General features: G+C 33.5%; 1 protein-coding gene across 1 annotated transcript in view; it reads right to left on the bottom strand.

Moving 5' to 3' along the window:
- LOC131157507 (GATA transcription factor 28-like) overlaps positions 1–21,467 on the bottom strand; it is a 52,052-nt gene extending 30,585 nt beyond the window's left edge. The window contains exons 1-4 of the mRNA XM_058111715.1: positions 20,152–21,467; positions 18,842–18,928; positions 18,626–18,759; positions 7,762–7,893 (exon numbers count right to left, since the gene is read on the bottom strand). Coding sequence (XP_057967698.1) covers positions 7,762–7,893; positions 18,626–18,759; positions 18,842–18,928; positions 20,152–20,469 — 671 coding nt within the window. The 5' untranslated portion in view covers positions 20,470–21,467. The remainder of the gene's footprint in view (positions 1–7,761; positions 7,894–18,625; positions 18,760–18,841; positions 18,929–20,151) is intronic.
- Positions 21,468–21,541: the final 74 nt, after the last annotated feature.

Below are 21,541 nucleotides of genomic sequence, written 5' to 3'. Positions count from 1 at the left end.
CATGTCTAGTCTTATTCTACGTTCAATTACCCTTTCCCATAATTTCATCATATGGCTCATAATATTAATTCCACGATAGTTATTATAGTTTTGAATATCACATTTGCTTTTGTATAAAGGTACTAACCATGGTTTTAAATAACAGTCGTGATCGTTACATAACGGCGTTACGTAAAGGTTTTTTGTGTTACCAATACCGTTACACTACGAAATTGGTGGGAAGAAAAATCACTGTTGTAGCGGCCGTTATGGATCGCGACCATTACATAAAGGCCGGCACGGCCGTTATGTAACCGCTACTAGACTGTTACGCCAAAAAAATTATTTTATTTTTTACTTTTTCTTCTCACTTTTTCCCTCTTTTTCACAAATCATTCTCAATATACTATGTGGCAAGAGGGGGAAAATATTATAATGAGGATGACAATGATACAAAATTTACTATTCCTTTAAATACTCACAAGAGATGCATTAATTAACAATTTGAAATTACTAACTTGCTAGGAAAATATTTTATTTTGATGATATTAGTAATTTGATATTTATGTTTTATATTTTTCCACTTCAACCTTCTTCTTTTCTAGTTTTTTTATACTTGTATTATTCATATGTCTTATGTGTTTAATAGATTAATGGAATGTATAATGTATTTTGTTCTATTAATTAATTTAGCACACATAAAAATTTATCACAAATAAGAACAATAAGTATAAATATGCACACACATGTAATTTTTCTATCAATGGTGGTTTAAAATAAATGTAAACTTGTTACTCTTACCAAATAACTTAGTCAAACTAAAGGATCCAAAATATACTAAAACTCTTTCTAAGGGTTAAAAGCTTAAAACATGCAAGTATGCTCATATGCACAAGGTTGTGTGTGCTTGAAAAAAATTCACAGTTGTTACGCCTGCTTCCTATTATGCAACATCCACTAGTCCCACTTCTTGTTACACCCATTACCGTTACATTACACTACCCGCTGCCACGATTTAAAACCATGGTACTAACATACTTTTCCTCCATTTTTATAATAATGTTGAATAAATTAGCTAACCAAATATTTCCTTTATCCCCTAAACATTTTCAAACTTCAATTTGTATTTTATTTGGTCTTATAGATTTTCCGATTTCATCTTTTTTAATGTCATTTTAACTTCAAGAACTCTAATTTTGCGGAAAAAATCTCTTATTTTTAGTCTTCTCCTCATTTGTCACTTCCAAAGTCAATCTTTCATTTTAGTTTTCATTAAACAACTTATCAAAGTATCTCCGCCACCTCTCTTTTATGCCTTCTTCTCTAGCTAAGACATTATCATTCTCGTCCTTCAAAATTGTAATAATTATCGTGGAATTGAACTTATGAGTCATACGATGAAACTATGGGAAATGGTAGTTGAACAAAGATTAAGGTTAGAAACGAAGATCTCAGAAAATCAATTTGGTTTTATGCCTGGGAGATCTACCACAGAAGCTCTTTATCTTTTAAGAAGATTAATGGAAAAGTTTAGAGAAAAGACGAGGGACTTGCATATGATATTTATTGACCTTGAGAAAGCATATGATAGGATACCTAGGGAAGTTCTATGGTGGGTTTTAAAAAAAAAGGGTGTATGTTGTAGGTATACCGATGTCATTAAGGATATGTACGATAGAGTAATGACTAGTCTAAGGACTATAGATAGAGAAACTAGAGAATTTCCAATTACCATAGGTGTACATCAAGGATCTGCTTTGAGTCCTTATCTTTTTGTTTTAGTGATGAATCAATTGGCTAAGAGTATTCAAAAGGAGGCTCCATGGTGTATGTTGTTTGCAGATGATATTGTATTAATTGACGAAACTAGGGACGGAGTAGAGGCTAAGTTAGAATTATTGAGAGAAGCTTTGGAATCTAGAGGCTTTAGGATAAATAGAAATAAAATAGAATATATGAAATGTAATTTTAGTAATGATAGGAGGAATATTGGAGACAAAGTTAAACTTGATGATGAAGAAATAAATAGCACTTGTAGATTTCGATACCTTGGAATCTATTATGCAAGCTGAAGGAGAAATTGAAGATGATGTAATGCATAGAGTTAAAGCAGGTTGGGTGAAATGGAGAAGTGCTTCAAGTGTGCTATGTGATCATAGAATACCCTTAAAGTTGAAGGGGAAGTTTTATAGGACAGCTATAAGACTAGCTATGTTATATGGATCGGAATGTTGGGCGACAAAGAAACATAATATTCAAAAAGTAAAAGTTGTCAAGATGAGAATGCTTAGATGGACGAGTGGTAAGTTAGGTGTAGCTCCTATAAAAGATAAGATAAGGGAGGGATGACTCAGATGGTATGGACACTTGCAACGTAGGCCTTATAGTGCACATGTGAGGAAGAGTGACTTAGTTACTGTGGGGGGCAGTAGAAGGGGTAGGGTAGACCTAAAAATAACTTGGGAGGAGATAGTGAGTAAGGATTTAATATCCTTGAATCTATCAAAAGAAGTGGTCCATGATCGCATAAATTGGCGAAAAAGGATTCATCTAGCCGACCCCACTTAGTGGGACTAAGGCTTGGTTTTGGTGTTGGTTGGTGGTCCTTTATACATTTTACATCACCTAAATCTTTGCATTTTCTTTCTCTAACTCTAGCAAGTTTATAAATGTCTTTTTCTCCTTTTTTGGTATCTAGTCTAGTATATAAAGTAACATAAGCTCTATGTTTAGCATCACTAATAGTTTTTTTTTTTTTGCACTTTTTCTCACCTCTTTATATTTTTCAAGATTTTTTATATTTCTACAATTTTGCCATATGTTATACCAAATTCTTTTTGTCTCAACGATTTTTGGACTTCTTGATCCCACCACCAACTCTCTTTACTACCCAAGTATCTTCCTTTGAACTCACCTAAAACCTCTTTTACTATCTTTATGATAGGAGTAGCCATTTTATTCCAAATAGTATTTGTATCTACCATGGTTTAAAATAACGGCCGCAACCGTTACATAATGGTTTTTTTGGTTACCGATACCGTTACACACCACAAAATCAGTAGGAAGAAAAATCACGGTTGTAGCAGCCATTACGAACTGTGACCATTATGTAAAGGCTGCTACGGCCGTTACATAACCGCTACAGGACTGTTACACCAAAAAAATTATTTTATTTTTTACTTTTTCTTCTCACTCCCCCCCCCCCCCTTTTTTTTTTTTTTTCATAAATCATTCTCAATATACTATGTGGCAAGAAGGGGAAAATAATATAATAAGGATGACAATAATACAAAATTTACTATTTTTTTAAATACTCACAAGAGATGCATTAATTAAAAATTGGAAAATACTAACTTGTTAGGGAAATATTTTATTTTGATTATATTAGCAATTTGATATTTATGTTCTATATTTTTCAACTTCAACCTTCTTTCTTTTCTAGTTATTTTATATTTGTATTATTTGTATGTCTTATGTGTCTAATAGACTAATGACGTGTATAATTTATTTTGTTTTATTAATTAATTTAGCACACATGAGAAAAATGAGAAGTATAAATACACACACACACATGTAATTTTTCTATCAATGGTGGTTTAAAACAAATTTAAACTTCTTGCCTTTACTAAATAACTTAGTTGAACTAAAGGATCCAAAATACACTAAAGCTCTTTCTAAGAAGAGTTAAAAAACTTAAAACATGCAAGTATGCTAATATGCACAAGGTTGCGCGTGCTTGAAAAAAATTCACAGCAGCTTCACCCACTTCCTGTAATGTAACATTTGCTACTCCCGCTTCTCGTTACAACCACTACCATTACGTTACGCCACCCGCTACCGTGATTTAAAACCATGGCATCTACCTTATCCCCCATAGTCCAAACACACTATTTAATCATTTTATCTTTGAATTTTACTATATTATCTCCTTCCAAGCTCCAACATCAAAACCATTTGTGTTGATTTATGTTACTTTGTTTTTTTTTTTTCCATCTTTTAATATGTATATCTAATATTAAGACTCTGTGTTGTGTAGCCAAACTTTCGCCTGGTATAACTTCACAATCCTTACGAGATAGACAATTCCCGTTCCTAGTGAAGAAGAAATCTATTTGGCTTTATTATGTCCACTTTTGAAAGTTATTAAGTGTTCTTCTCTTTCTATAAAGAAAATATTCAATATAACCAAATCATAAGACATGGCAAAATCTAAAATTTTATCACCAACCTTATTTTTATCTCCATATCTATGGCCTCCATGTATCCTCTCATAGCCTATATTATCCCTCCAATGTGTCCATTCAGACCAGCTCCTATGAATATCTTTTCAGACGTTGGTATCCCTTGTAAAATACAATCCATATCTTCCCAAAATTATTTTTCAAGATTTTTAGCAAAGCCTATTTGGGGAGCATACGCACTAATGACGTTCATTATTTCCAGGCCTAGAGCTATCTTGATTTTAAGGATCCTATCCCTTATTATTTTAACATCTACGACATTATCTTTTAGATCCTTTTCTACAATGATTTCCACCCCGTTTTTATGTTTCTCTTTTCCGGTGTACCAAATTTTAAATCCTAACTTTTCAATTTCTCGAGCTTTCTCTCCTACCGATTACATCTCTTGAAGGCAAATTAAGTTAATTTTCCTTTTAAACATTATTTCCATTATTTTCGTACTTTTGCCCGTAAGAGTCCCTATATTCCAAGTTGCTAATCTAATCTTAGTTTCTTGTGCTAACTTAGTAGCCCTCTCCCTTCAACACTAACCTAGTCTATTCCCTTGACCTAAGTGAATTTGATAAGAATTCATGATAATAAGATCTGACAAAGTTTTATGTTAGTTGTCAGCTACCTAAAACAACCCTACTCCTTTATCCAAGCTTGGGACCGGCTGTGTATACAAAGATAATTTTTGTTACACAAGCAAAGTACACATCGAGTTTTTTTTTTTTTTTACGCAAACTTATTTCACATAGACAATTTTCTAAATCACACCTTACAACCAATAGAAACCACAAACAACACAACGCATTTAAAAAAAAAAAATCTAAAGCATATAATTTTGGGTGTAATCCAAGCTACACTAAAAATAAAAAATAAAAAATAAAAAAGTGCAATAGAACTTTTTAAAAATTTTTGTTTACTCAAGATTTGCAAATGGAAAACACAAAAATGCATATATTAAGCCTCCAAATCATAAATACAAAATCTCCACTACTAACCAACTAATGGAAAAATAATAATAATAATAATAATAATAATAATAATAATAATAATAATAAATAATAAATAATAATAAATAATCATAAAAGAAATAACAAGTGAGGAGAAGATCTCACCAGTGGCAAACTAAGAGGTAATGACAACCGATTGAAAATACTACAAAAAGTACCTTTGGTGCCAAAAATTTGATGCTACTAACAAAAAATCAACCAAAGAATATTGAAGCAATGAGGAATTGCAAGAAATCTTTAACCTAAATTCAAGATTCACATTCAAGATTGGCGATGGAGTGGAGTAATATATGGTGCCGACATAACCTCTCATTGGACTCACGCCCTCTCACACATAACCCTGATCAAAGCTGGATGTTCTTTTTCGACCCGATCTTGGGATAAAAGGTGCAATCTTGCATATTTCTAGTCAAAATTCTATTGACTCAAATCCTTTGAAATAACTCTAAAATTTGGCGTTTCAAGAGAGACGAAAATACATAAGTGCAAAAAAACAAAAAAAATTTGAGGATTTTATTTCTTCACTTTAAGAAAATAAAATTCAGGAAGTTGGGGTGTGTGTGTAACTCAAGATTTCAAATTAGACAAGTTGGATGACAAAGAAGAGAAAAAAAAAGCTCTGCAAGATGACAAAGAACCTTGTAAAAGAAACTACCTAGAAGAACACCAAAACAATGGAAAGAGAGGGAAGAAAACGGAGGGCAGCGGGCAGAGTCCAAGATGTAAAATTTCTTTACTACTATGGCCATACCTTAAAGATGCATAATTTATTTTGTTGCATTAATTATCACACATGAGATCAATGTAAAGTGTGTGTGTGTGTGTGTGTGTAATCTCTCAGTTGACAGTGATTTAAACCACTGCAAAATTTATTACCCTTAATAAACAATATTAGCGAGTTAAACTAGAGCATCCAAAACACTAACCCTGCATTTGGGAGCATGGATTTCAGACCTTGGATTTGGATTTGGATAAATTTCAATATAATTTTATACTACATGTTATCCAAATCCGATACAAACCCAAATACAAGATCGTTCCAAACATACAGTAAGGGGGCATTTGACAAAATTAATCACTAAGCACTGAATAGTCAATTAGCCTTTGAATTGTATGAACCGATTTAGAGGTTCATTGAACCCTTTAACACTAAGAAGAATAACTTGTTTGCTAAATATTTGAATATGTAATTTTTTTTTTAAAAAAAATTATAATTTATAAAAATGCAATAACACATTTGAAATTAGCCAAATTGAACAAAAATGTTGGGTTTAATCCAAAAATGGGACGGACATGGTCAGACCACAGCAAACACCAGATATGTGCCGTTTCTCGTCCTCTTTCTCCCCCTCTAACTTCCTCTCTCTGGTGATCCTCATGATCAGCACATCGTTCTCCTCCATCTCAATCTTTATACCATCCTCTGTGATGCTAGGGGCATATAGGGAGATGATGTGGGATGCTGGGGACTTCCAGTCGATGAAAGAGGGAGCATTGATCGCGTCCCATAGGGTGCGGGTGTTGATGGCACAAGGGCGTTAGCAACTAGGGGGGAGGGACAGCTCCACCAAGATTAGAGCTGCTGTATGTTGCAGCACAGGGATGTGGGGATTTGCAGCGTAAGCTGCGTTGCCCACTAGCCCTTGATTGAGGAGAAGAAAGGCATTGATTTGGGGTTTTTTGTATGTAATTTGGACTTTTTTTAAAGGGTAATAAAGAGGACATAAGTTTGCTGCTGACCAAACTAGCAAGGAGAAAGATGCTGGTTTGTCAGAGCACATTCAGCATCTAGAAGTCCCCATTCAGAGCCCAAACAAACAATATCGGTTCACTTTTAGATAATTAAGAGCCAAGCCTCTATTTAGAGGTTATTACGTGCAAACAAACACCCACTAAATGTCTTTTTAAGAGGAGAGCAGGCCATGGATCAACGGTAAGGTTGCTCCTTTGTGACTGGTTGGTCATGGGTTTAAGGCCAAGGAAACAGTCTCTCTACAAAAAAGCAGGGGTAAGGTCGCATCCATTGTGGTGACCCTTCCCTACCCTCGCAAAGCAGGGAGCCTTGTGGCCGAGGAAGAGGGGTTAAGAGCTTAAAACATGTATATAAACAACCGTTTGAGTCTGTTACTCTTATTTCCTGCTAAACCCATTACCTTTAAATACTCTACCTGCTATGCTATTTAAACCCATGTTTCTAACACAATCCAAACAATACTATTCTCCTTTAGTACTTCAAGAGAAGGAAAAAAAAAAGAATTATTTGTACTTTTTTTCAATTTAGTACTTTTTCAAAGGAATAACACCCTTGAGAATAGAGAGTTGATAATACTGGAATGCTACCTAAGATTCTCAAGATCCTGGAGCAGCATCATCAATTTTGAAGATTGGTACCATTTATACCTTTTTCCTTTTAAGTAAAGATTGAGGCTTGCCTTGTTTCTATGTACCCTTGACCACATTAAATTTTTCTATAGACATTCCATTCTTCTCCATAAAAAATAACTACATTTAAGACAAGTTTATAAATAAATTGAACAACTTACACAATCTCTTGATGTTGAGATCCATTACCATCCAAAACCCAGCTCTGGCTTGAGTCCCAACCAGTTACAGGTGATGCAGAATCATCATTACAGGACTTTGAAGATGTAAACTGGCCCTTATTTCGTTGCATCCTACAAGAGCAAGAGATTGAGATGGGCCAAGAAATTGTAGTTAATGATAAAGTGTGTGAATTGTATAAGTACGCTTGCACTATTTGAAGCAACAAAATTCAATATTTACAACCACAAATTAGTTAAAGCATGGCTTAAGGTATTAAAGGATGTATATAAATGGTGAACAAGACACAGAATTTGGAATTTCAAACTAATAGTATCCAATAACAGCACCCAAATTTTATGATGATGGACACAAAAAACCAATTACGGAGAAGTACTTCTCTGAAAAATTACTGAATTTAGCAAGACCTGATTGATGAACTGAAAAAGCCCTCGAAGTCATAAGTTGTGTATGGTTGTCTCTAAAAGTAAATATTGATTATAAGTGCTCATCAAATAAGTGGTATGTAAATATTAAAATTTATAATAAATGTTGTATTAATCTTTATTATAATCATATGAATATGAATATGAATAGTATTATTAAATTTCAACATATAATTAACATATCCTCATATTTAACAAAATAATATATGATTAATAAATTACGTTAACAATAACATTATTAAACACATTATGTTAATTGAAAATTTTCATTACAATTTTTAATATTTTTTATTAAATAGAATAATATGATTATTACTTTCTAATTAATAATATTATAAATTTATGTTTATAATATTATTAGTTTCATAATTTTAAATTTATCATTAATTTCTAATTAATTAATTAATTAAGGAGAGGAGAAAAGGAAGAGGAGGACGAGGAGGAGGAGGAGGAGGGAGAGGAGGAGAGCGCTTAGTGGTATGTGGCGACGCGTGAGAGAGAGACAGAGAGAGAGATAGGCAAGAAGGGATTTCCAATTCGACAACAGTGTCGTGCAGTGGTGCAAGGGGGGCAAGTAGGAGGAGGACTTACACAAGCTAGAGAGAGAGAGAGAGAGAGAGAGAGAGAGATAAAGGATTCTGGCAGCGGTGCAAGGAGGAGGAGGCCGATGTGACATGGATTGCTACTCAATGGAATCCACCAAAGCAACACAGAAGCAAGGAGACTACTACTCCAGAGATACAAATAATTCACCACATTATAGATGAGTTCAAAGGATAAAGTCCACCACTCACAAGGCGATACAAAACTGAAGATAAACAAGGCAAAGGCCAAAGCCTCCAACTTTCATTCAAAAACACTCTACATCTGCTAGAGGATGCCTACTTCTTTTAAAGACTTGGAACAGCCCTCGAAGCACAGGAAAATGCTACTTCACGTTTTCGAGCTGAAAAAATTGACTTTGACCAAACAAAACTCAAAACAATAGCTTAATACATTTTCATACATAAGGAATACAAACATACGCATAGAAAGCTTAAACTAGCATACCACACACAAAAAATACAAATGACCATAACTTCACAAATCCAATTAATGTGAAACTTAATCTACTAAAACGAGCATTTTTCAACCTTAAATCCATAGGTGACATGCATGTTTTTGAAATTGGGCTCAAAATTGGGGCCAAAACCTTGTCCCCAACTTCAAGAACTAAATTTGTTTGCATTTTAAGTCACCTTCCAATAGACCAACTTCACTAGAACTCCTTGAGCAAACTCCTATGTCATGCTCCCCTGATCAAAGAAGACTCGTCCTCAAGTCATATGTGCTATCCATAATAAGAAGATAAAACATCAATATTGGAAGTGTTTGAAACATCATAAGCTGGAAGTTTTTCTATGCATTTTCACCCATCTGCTATAGAATTTTGAATGGACCATGAGCCCTTGGCTTGAGCTTTCCAAATTGGCATCCAGGGAATCTCCCCTTTCCAAGGCGAATCCAACGAGATTGCCTTCTTGGAATTCTGAAAAGTTTTCAATGGTACTACTCATTTTGCTTCGCAATCTTCTCACAAATATGTTCATGAGATTTCTATATTTGTTTAGCTCTTTCTTCCAGTTCTCCACTAAAATTATTAGTAGTTGGAAGAGGAACCAAATCCAATGGACTCCATGGATTTTGGCCATAAACAACTTGAAAACACACTTTGACTAATTGAATGATTTTGAGCAAATTCAGCTTGTGAGAAAACAGGATTCCAATCCTTAATATTCTTCTTAACCAAACTTTTCAAAAGACTTCCAAACTCCTATTTTACAACCAATGTTCAACCATGGGAATGGCAAGTGGTGCTAAATTGAAGATGAGCTTCAACCTTTCTCCAAAGTGTGCACCAAAAATGACTCAAAAACTTGGAATCCCAATCTAAAGTGATAGTTTTGGGAATACCATGAAGCTTGACTGTCTCTCTAAAGTAGATATCAGCAACCAATAGCATCTAGAGTCCTGCTACATGGAACAAAATGTACCATTCTAGAAAAAAGATCAACCATCACAATGACTGGACTTTTTTCCCGCAAGCTCCTAGGCAATCCAAGGAAAAAATCCATACTAACATCTTGCTATGGAGCTTTAACTACTAGCAGTGGAGTATATATTCCTATTATGTTTTGCCTGTGAGTCCTGGATATTTAACAAGTTCTGCAACACTGAATAAACCTAGCGACATCTCTTTCCATCTTCTGCCAATAGTAATTTTATTGAACAAAAGCAAGTGTCTTATCTTTGCTACACTGTCTAGCATAACCTCCACTATGAAATTCAAAGATAATAGCCTACCTACAAGCATGGTCTTTAATTTCCATGAAATTGTCGAAATTTCAGTCGAAATTTTTGATTTCCATCACCCTCGAAATCAAAATGAGAGTTGATTTCCATCTTGCATAATTTCCATTGAAGTCTCAACAAATCATCTGAAATTTATCGAAATTTCGAAATTTTTTATGATGAAGTTTTGTAAAAATTCAAATGAGAAATTTAGGAGTGAAGTGAAATTTTTATCTTAATTTATTTTATCGAAACTAAAGATTATTACAAGTTCTTTTGAAATTATTTGAAAAAATAAACTTACAGTAACATTTTATTTAACCATTCATGTCTAAATTATCATTATTTGTATAATAAATAATATTTAAATGATTTATGAATTTCATTTGTATTAACTAAATGTTTATTGTACATTATCTTACATATATGTTTAATACACATACTATTTTACAACTTCTCCACCTCACACAAAACATAGATGTATTTAATTTGTAATATATTAGTCCTAAAACTTGTATTATTATGTTTGTTAACCATTCCTAAAGTTTCACAAAGAATTCCATGCTTTACTAGTTAATACTAATTTTCGTTATTTTTTCAAATCGAAATCAAAATTTCCGTACTTTTGGAGTTTCAAAATTTGAGTCGAAATCGAAATTTAAGACCCTGCTTACAAGCACCCTGTGTAATGTAGTTCGCTTTGAAAAGAGAGCCATTCAGCACTAGAAAATACTTTGAAAGCCATTTGCACATTTTGTCCATACCTTCCTGCAATCACCATCTAGGTCGTATAGATCTTTCAACACTTCAAAACCTACAACTTTCAGTTGTATAGTAGCTAGCAAAGAATGCCTATGGCTCAGAGCATCATCAACAGTATTCTAAAGTCCAGATTTATGCTTAATAGAAAAGCTGAATATTCAAAGAAATTTAGCCCATAGAGCATGATGCCTACTAATTTTCTGCTGGCTATGAAGATACTTGAATCCATGATCAAAATAGAGCACGAAAGGCTTAGGACACAAATACGGACTCCAATTGTCTAAAGCACGAACAATGGCATAAATTTCTTTTTCATAAACAGAATATTTTATCCAACAATCACTAATCTTTTCACTGTCAAAAGCAATAAGCGTACCTCCTTGGCTAAGGACTGCACCAATTCACATGTTGGAAACATCACATTCAATCTCAAACACTTGCTTAAAATCAGGTGGAGAAAGAACCAGTGCATTTGTCACCTTCTACTTAAATGAGTTTAAAACTTTTCTCAGCTTCATTTGTCCACTTAAAATTGCCTCCTTTCAAACATTCAATGATTGGACCAACAGTGGAATTGAAATACTCGATAAACATAAAAAGATGCAAGGCCATGAAAACTCCAAATGTCATGGAATGATTATGGAATAGGCCAACTCTTAATTGCTTTAATCTTGCCAGGATCCATCTTCACACCTTTACAATAAATGACATAGCCTAAGAAAACTAGGCTATTAGTGAAGAATTGACACTTCTCACGTTGGCATATAACTTCTAATCTCTTAAGGTAGGTCTACTCACAAATTATCAAGACACTCCATTTTGCCTTAGTTGTTACACAAGAATGTCATCAAAATAAACAACAACAACTACAAATCTGCCAATAAATGGTTTAAATATGTAATTCATCAATTACATGAAAGAACTAGGAGCATTAGAGAGGTGCATAACCATCCATTCATAAAGAATATCCTTGTTTAAAAAGTTGTCTTCCATTCATCTCTAGTTTCATTCTAATTTGATAATAACCACTTTTGAGATCAATCTTTAAACAAGTGAGAGCACCATATAGTTTATCTAATAAATCATCAAGGCGAGGAATAAGAAAGCGAAAACCAATAGAAATCTTGTTCACTACTCTGCTATTGATTGATATTTTTTAGGCACAAGAAGAGCTGGTAAAGCACATTTCCTCTCACTTTCTCCAACCAAACCCTTTGCCATAAGCACATCTAATTGCCCATACAATTCATCTATAGGCATTCTATAGGCCGTCTTGTTAGGAAGCATAATCAATGCAATGTTGAATGTCTCCCATGGGAGGTAGACCATGAAGCATATCTTTGGAAACAATATCATTAAACTCATCACAGAAAAGTTGCACTTCAGGTGGCAACTCAATTATGCATTTTATTCAGAAAAGAGAAAGAGTGTATGCAATTTCTAAATTACACAAAAACTTTTCTAATTTAGAACAAGGAATCAAATTAATTTCCGCCCCTTCAAAAGTTTTGGAAATGATTTCAGATTTAGAAGAATGCAAGACAATCTTCACACCATCTTCTACAAAAGAATAAGTAACTTTAAAGCCATCATGATAAACTATCCTATCATACTGCCATCGATGGCCAAGCAACAAATGACATGCATCCATATAACATCACACCAAATTCGATTATTGTACTTCTTACCAATTGAAAATGAAACAAGACAACTTCGGTTTACCTTCAGTTCACACTCTTTATCCAGCCATCTTAATTTTCAAGGATTAGGATGTGCCTCCTTTTCAAGCTGCAACTTGTCTACCATTTCTGTGAACCAAACATTAGCACAAGCCCCACTATCAATAATAACATCACAGACCTTCCCATTAGAACTACATCTGGTGTGAAAAGCATTGCAGCAAACCTAATATTCATCTTTTTCATGGTCAGCACTCAAACTACATGAGTGACAAGCAAATCTCCTTGGTCAGTATAAGTTGCTTCTTCTTCCTTATTTGAGCAAATCGGCGAGCTATCTCCATCTTTTATCTCTTCCTCTATAATAAAGAAAATTTTGTGATTTGGAAAATCAGAAGCAACCTGCCCATATCTTGACCCTCAAAACACTTTTTTGAGCTAGCATTCAATGAACTAGCTGACTAAGGAAGAATCCCAATGTTACCCCTTTCTGGTGCCTTAGAAAAAGAAGATTCGATTGTTATACACTTATACTAGGCTTCAACGTGGATGCATTCCCTCAATTCGACGAGTGCTCCATGATTTCAGACTTGAAACCACTTCTTGAAACTCTAGTTTGTTGTTTTCCTACCTCCGCACAAGTTTCACTTATGTAAACTAACTATTTCACTTATCTCCTCTTTCAACCCAACAAAATAGCAAGCTATTGTTTATTTTTAAGGTTCGACAATGTCACGCTTCAATATTAGCTACTCAAATTCCATTGTGTACTCCTCAGATAAATACCTTTGCTTTATATTATGAATTTCTAGATAAGTTTCTTGCTAATAGTGTTTTGGCAAGAATCTCCCTATTAGCTCCCCTTTCATTTTTACCCATGACTTGATCTTGCTTCTCCTTTCCCGATATTTTTGCTCCTTGAGATCTTCCCATCATAAAGAATTATACTTATGAGTACAACCACTAACTTCACTTTGCGTTCTTCCAAGTTCTCCTTGAAATCAAAGACCATCTCAATAGTTTGAAGCCAATCAAATGAAATCAACAAGTTGCATTCTTCCATCAAATTATAGAATATCCAATTTCACATCGTAATCACTAGGAACTTTTGATTCTTTGGTCTGTGGTGATTCTTTGGCCTCCCTTGAATCATTGATTTAGAACATGATGGAAAGGATTAACATCACCGCCACCATTGTTGGAACCATTTTTAGAATTATTTGCAAAACCAACATGATTCTTGTGACGTTCAACACAATGCTCGAGCTTTTGGATTTGCCTTCTCATCTCATCCATTTCGAAATCAATAGTATCTCTCTCATGCTATTTTGCACAAAATGACCATGAATAGCCATGAGTTCTAAAGCTCTAATAGCAATTGATACTGTATTGCTAGAAATGAGGAAGTAGCAAATCACACACATACACACACAAACACACAACAAATAGCTTTGCTTGCGACCAAGAGACATAGAAACAAGGAAAATCATACTCTAAAAATACAGATAGTTCACCACTTTGGAGATACAAAGTTTAAAGAATAATATTCACCACTCATAAAGGAGTTACAAAATTGGAGAAGGGAAAAAAAAGGAAGCACAGGTCAAAGTCTCCCATTTTCATTCAAAAACACTCTACATGTGCTAATACATGCCTATGGATACTTTTATAGACTTGGAATGGCCCTCCAAAGAAAATATTAACTCATTTTCTTACATAAGGAATACAAATAGATACATAGAAATCTTAAATTGGAAGAGTGCACAATAAAATTCAAATGACCATAACTGCTAACAATTAACTCCAATTAATGTGTAATTTAATCTATACTATAAATAAAAGTACGAATAATGTAAATCAATTTGTGGACAAAAGTCTCCTTATCTTTTGAAAGAAAGACTAAAACTCCTAAAAAATGTAACTGTAAACAAGGTCCTAAATTTCGATTTCGACTCAAATTTCAAAGCTCCAAAAGTATGGAAATTTCAACGGAAATTTCGATTTCGATGTCAATTTCGATTTCGATTTGAAAAAGTAACAGAATTCCGAAATAAAGCATGAAATTCTTTGTGAAGCTTTAGAAATGGTTAACAAACATAATAATATAAGTTTTAGGACTAATATATTACAAATTAAATACATCTATGTTTTGTATGAGGTGTAAAAGTTGTAAAATAGTATGTCTATCAAATATATTTAAGATAATATACATTAAACATATTCAATTAATACAAATGAAATTCATAAATCATTTAAATATTATTTATTATACAAATAATGATAATTTAGACATGAATGGTTAAATAAAATGTTACTGTAAGTTTATTTTTTCATATAATTTCAAAAGCACTTGTAATAATCTTTTGTTCCGAAAAAATAAATAAAATAAATAAAGATAGAATTTCACTTCACTCCTAAATTTTTCATTTGAATTTCAAGGAAATTTTATTGTATAGTTAAAATTTCAGCAAGTTTCGCTAAAATTTCGAGATTTCGATAAATTTCGGATGATTCATTGAGACTTCGACGGAAATTATGCAAGACAGAAATCGAATGCCATTTCGATTTCGAGGGTGACGGAAATCGGAAATTTCGACAATTTCGTGGAAATTTAAGACTATGACTGTAAATCAATTTGTGGACAAAAGTATCCTTATTTTTAAAAATAAATTTCTATAAGACCAACATTCCTAAAAGAAGTAAATTACTATGCTATGTATAGAAGTATATTATATAGAGTAAATCATCTTATTGACAAAAATATTCTTATCTTTTGAATGTAAAATCAAATATTCTTAAAAATTGGTAAATTTTTATTTTTTTATTATTATTTTATACATATGTAGAAAGTAAATTCAACCAAAATTAGATAAAATTGGATTTATACTATTAAAAGTTAATGTTTGAACTTAGAATAAACTTTCATTTAGTTAATAAATAAAATAAACTAACATTATATATAGATATCTATATCTATATCCATACTATAATACGTCAATAAATATACAAATAAAGTAAATTAAATCAACAGCACTAGATAAATCTACATTTAAAAATTTTATTTTGAATAGGTCAAGATTTGAACAAAAAAAATCTACTTCATTCTAAAAATAAAATAAATTTTACCGAATTATAATGTTAAGTAAAATGCATATCACCCAAAATAAAATAGGTAAATTCCTATGATGATGTAGGACAAGTAATGGAACTCAGCAATAGAGAGATAATCGAGGGAATTAGGGCAGAGAATTAGAAGAAGAGAAGGAAAGAAGAGGGAAGATGGAGAAGCAGCAGAACAGGGCCAGAACTGAAGAATAAGCAGAGAGAGAAGGACAGAAAGAGGAAGAACAGAACAGAACAGAGATGGGAGAGGAAGAAGAAGGAAGAAGAACAGCAGGAACCTGCATGAGAGAGAGAGAGAGAGAGAGAGAGAGAGAGAGAGAGAGAGAGAGAGAATACACAGAAATTCTGATTCAAAATGATAACTGTCCCACGTCCTGCACTAATACCACTACTACAACTAACACATATTTACATTGAAACCCTAATAAAACAAGAAATTACAAAATAACCCTGAAGCACCTTAATACACAAAATAAACCTAAATTAGCCAAACTTCTAAACTAACCAGAAATATCCCAATCTAAAATAGAAGTCCTAGCTACCAAATAAACATCTAAAGTTCTCCATTGGTGGTTCTCCATCATCTGATGTCTTATAAAATTAATATGAAGTATCTAACATCATTTACATAATAAAATATTAACATAATTTTAAAAAGTGAAATTGTAAACCTAGAAGTACCCTCGATAAAATAAATTTAAAATTTATTTAAAATTTAAAAAACTTATTAATTGATCGCTAAGTAAATAAAAATAACAATAATTAAGATTTTTGGTAGCAAATCACAATTTAGAAATTTTAATAATATTAATATTTTCATTGGAAGAAGTCATACATTGAGATTTTCATAAAATAAAAAGTAATGAAAAATCTACTTATTATTTCTTTTATTAATAATGTTCTATAAATTTTAAAATTCAATATTTTTCATCATTTTAATTAGAGTATTCGTTTCATATTGTATCTTATATTTTGTAATATTTTTCAAACCCCATGAATTGATCTTTACGGTGCTTCCATGTCCTTATATTACATAGTGTCATGATAGTATCTTATATTTTATAATTTTTAAACAAAATATTAATTTTTATAAATAAATTTGAACATTCACACTTTAATACTTGTAAATTAAATTATAATTAAATATTATTAATTTGCTTTAAATATATATCTAAAATTTAATTAAAAATTTTAAAATATTAATTTTTATAAATAACTCTGAACTCACACTTTAAATTTGTAAATTAAATTAGAGTAAAACATTATTAATTTGTTTTAAATATATATCTAAAATTTATTAAAAATTATAAGAATATTTTACACAACATTATTCACATAAAATCACAGGCCATGCACGTGACATATTGTCTAGGCTACTAAAAGAGCAACTTTTCAACTTTAATACCATAGGTGATGTACAAATTTTAAAGCTTTAGAACCTTCTCGAAATCAGGCCCAAAATGGGATCAAAATAATCCACAACGTCAACAACTGAGTTTGTTTGCATCATTGACTACCTTACCCAAATTCACACTAATGTGTCACAGTGACAGTGAGGGAGAGAGGGAGAGAAGAGAGGGGAGGGGGGGGGGGAGAGCCCTCATTGCTTCTTGAAAAGTGCTTACTTTTACCCCAAAAGAAGTGATTCTGAAAAAGTATTTTTTGCAACAAATACTTGTTTTTGTGCAAGCTAAAAACAATGCTTTTTTGCACAAGTACTGTACTTAAATGATAGGTACTATAAGTATTTTTTTAAGTGGTTCCAAATGGCGTCAAAAAGCAATTTAAATGCAAGATAGCCCCAACGCAAGCATGAGATAAAACTTCGATTACGCATAAGATAATACTGCCCAAGAAGTCCAAAGACGGAGTGTTAGGGTGAGAATCCAGTAACATGCCCATAGTAAGCTACCATATGATTAAGTTTATAAAACAAAAAATAAATTTATTGTCCTTTTACTTCCAGAGCTCTGCTTAATGAACAAATCCTTTCATCAACAGCAATTTTCTTAGTGTCAATTTGGGGGAAAATTAATGGATTGACTCTTCAGATTCAAATAACCCAAAATAGCACATCAAAAATCTAGCATTAATCAAAGTCTAACATTCCATTAAAAAGATGATGATCCAAGGTCAGCATAAGTTGAGTGCTACAACTTTTTGCTTGAATTGATTAGACAAAGCATCAGAAATAAACCAAATCAACTAATGATCTTCTAAATTTCTAATTAAATGACAGCCTTGTTCTCACCTGCTCATTTAATTCATGAACTATAAAATTAAAATATCTCTTCTTTAAATTTTAATGGGTAATTTGACATATATGGACAAGAAGTTGTCAAAAGATGATTAGACAATATTGGCTGGCTGTGCTGTTTTGATCTTTTTTGTTTTTTGTTCTTGTATCTTTTAAGGAAGATTTCTTTTGCTCCCTGTTGTACTTCTTCTTCTCAATAAAATCAATTCATTTTCAATCAAAAGGGGGAGAAAAAAAGCTAGTAAGGCAATAGAATCGAATAACATACCTAAGTGCTACCTCTTTGCGGACACTATAGCGGATTTTTTTGTCAAAATTACGTTCTTTTCTCTTTTCACGGAATCTAATCAATGATGCCAATCTCTGAGGGACACTGAACCGTTGAGGAGTAGAAGATACTCCCTGGTTGAATGCTTTCATTAGCAATAAGCTATAAGACAAAAGACATTAAATCGACAAGTCACTCAAATTGAGGAAGTAATACCCTATTGCTATGGTTTGGGGTTACTGGCATGGTAGGCATGCTAGGAGGTACTTCACGTCCTCCCAGTAATAAAAGTACGGCTTGAACCTGCAGCACATTATCCAGGAAAAAATAAAGAAATTCCTTTTGATCAACTGCCAATTAGAAGCATGCACCATGAATAATTAAATAATACTTTCTAATCAAAATAATTGACATGATCAAAAACTATTCATGGAAGAGATGAGACATGTCTAAAAAAGCGATGCATTTATTTAATATTCCTAAATGTTTGTAATGAGATTAAAAAAAAATTCATAATGCTATCTCCTGTAATTTACAGAAATATGGACAAAGTTGGATTCACAACATTCAGAATATATAAATCCATGCAGTTCACATATACAACATTCCTAACTTGGGCACTAACGATACTTCCGATGTGCATATTTTAACCTGCATATTCACATGGTTATATGTTACTAATTTTCTGGAGTACAACATATAAACACATACATTCATTTTACAAAAAATGTGTAATATTTCGTTTACAGAAATATAGCCAAAGTTGGGTTCAAAACATTCATAATATATAAATCAATTAAGTTTGCATACACAACATTTCCAATTTGTGCACTATAGATACTTCTAATTTGCACTTGTTGCATGTTTGCCTGACACTTCCACTGTCCATCAAAGGAATAGCGGAACTACTACTGAAACTTAGTGCTTCTTGCACCACCCGCCCTTCTATAGAGCATTTTGTTGGATGGCGAGAAGAGATATATTTTACTTCCCAGAGGGGCTATAATTGGAGATACCATCGTTTCTGGTACAGAAGTTCCTATAAAAATGGGAAATGCCTGAGAATATATTACCCATACTCTGGAACTAGGGTATAGCAGGAATTGAACCTGCTACCAATAGGTTAAAAGCCCAATGCTCTACCATTCATTTTCTGGAATTCGGCATATAAACCCTTACATTTATAACAAAAAAGAAAAAATCATCAGATATGTATCTGTCCACCTTTATTAAAATTTTCACCATAAGCTAAATATAGGTAGAAGAAAATGCTCTCAACTGGGTGAATTGACAGGACCCATGTAGCCGACCCCACCTAGTGGGACTTGAGGGGTGTTGTTATTGTTAGGCTTGTCAATTATAATATATACATGCTCAACGCATGTGTTTTTCTATATTCATGTTCAAATCAAATTCATAAACCAAAAATCTTAATACATGCACTCTGAAATTTAAAACTTCAAAAAATAAAAAATTCAAGTAAAAAGCAAAACAAAGTAAAATTGAGTATAAGTGAAAGAAATCACCTTCTCGGGCGTCACAGAATCAAACACATAAACCTGACCCTGGAATGATAGCGTAAGCTGGTTCCCACTGTCTTCGCCGCGAGCCACAAGTGCGCCATGATTATCAGATAAATTTCCAGGATCCGTGGGCATGTCCCCTTCCATACCTTCACCTCCCCCACCTCCATCATCATGATCATCATCCATCCCACTGCCATTGCTTATATTGTGCAAACCATGATCATGCGTTGGCATATAATGCACATGGTGAATCGGATGCTGCTCACGAGCATCCGTCACACGAAGTCGAGCATCACTACCATGGATGTCATCCATCATTCCTTATGTTTATGTATGAATGTCAAATGATTCAAGGCGCGGAATCAGCTTATGGCGTCGAGCGACTTTCACCATATACCCATCAATGTTTGAATTATAAACTGCCAGTATCTCACCGACACACGGGGCCAGTATTTTTTCGCTGCTACAGACCGAGCAAAATACCAGAATACTTACTAAGCAGAGCCCAATGCGAATTTTTGCCTTAGAACGAAAACCAAGGTAAAATATAAGATATTCAAATTTCTAAATTTTCCAAGTGCTTTCTCAGCAGCCAAACAGACGCTTTGAACGGAGAATTAGAGAACAACAGAACACTCAAATAAAAAATTACAATTCACATTTAAAATCAACTCAAACTTCAAAAACTCGAACAGAATCGCAGCGAAAAAAAGCCAAGATCCGCAATTGCAGGAAAAAGAGGAAAAGGGAGAAATATTATGAATTTAAAAAGGAATAATTTTAGGGTTTAATGGAACCCCGAAAAGATTGACGAAGCCAATCATGAAAATTTTCGAATGCGGGGTGTTAACGATCGAGGGGGGAAGATTTATCCGAGGAGAACGATACATACGAAGAGAGACGTTAAAGGGTAAAGTAGTTGGAGGAGTGAGCACTGATTTTCTTTCGCTTTCTTTGCAGTGGTGAGAATTTGAAAATGATTTTTTTCTTGTTGTTGTTCCTCGCGAAAATGGGGAGGACAGATTAGGAGAGAGACGAGTAATTTAGGAAGATTGACTTTTGCAGGAAAGAGAGGTTGAAGGGGAGTGAAACACGAGCGATCGTGATGATCTTGGGGAGTGGGTGTTGTGTTTCCGAGCGCAGTAATGCCTGAGCCCAGGGAGGGGTCGCAGAAGCTGGACCGGCCGTGGTAATGGGCCAAGGAGGGGGCCGACTCTGGACCGGGCTGGGGTCGAAGGCAGCCAAGTGCACGGTAGGTGGGAAGGTGGGCTTGCCTTGGAGCTTGGGTTTGGCCGGTTTATCGGCTCTACAACCACGGTCTTTCAGGCAGATGGCCCACTCCCATGACTAATAAGATGGTTTGTGTTCAATCAATTCCAATGATTTCCCA

The sequence above is a fragment of the Malania oleifera genome, chromosome 6 (genome assembly GCF_029873635.1).
Source record: "Malania oleifera isolate guangnan ecotype guangnan chromosome 6, ASM2987363v1, whole genome shotgun sequence".
Classification (NCBI taxonomy): Eukaryota; Viridiplantae; Streptophyta; class Magnoliopsida; order Santalales; family Ximeniaceae; genus Malania; species Malania oleifera.
Note: the sequence above shows the minus strand (reverse complement) of the source record. Positions and strands in the feature narration are given on the sequence as shown.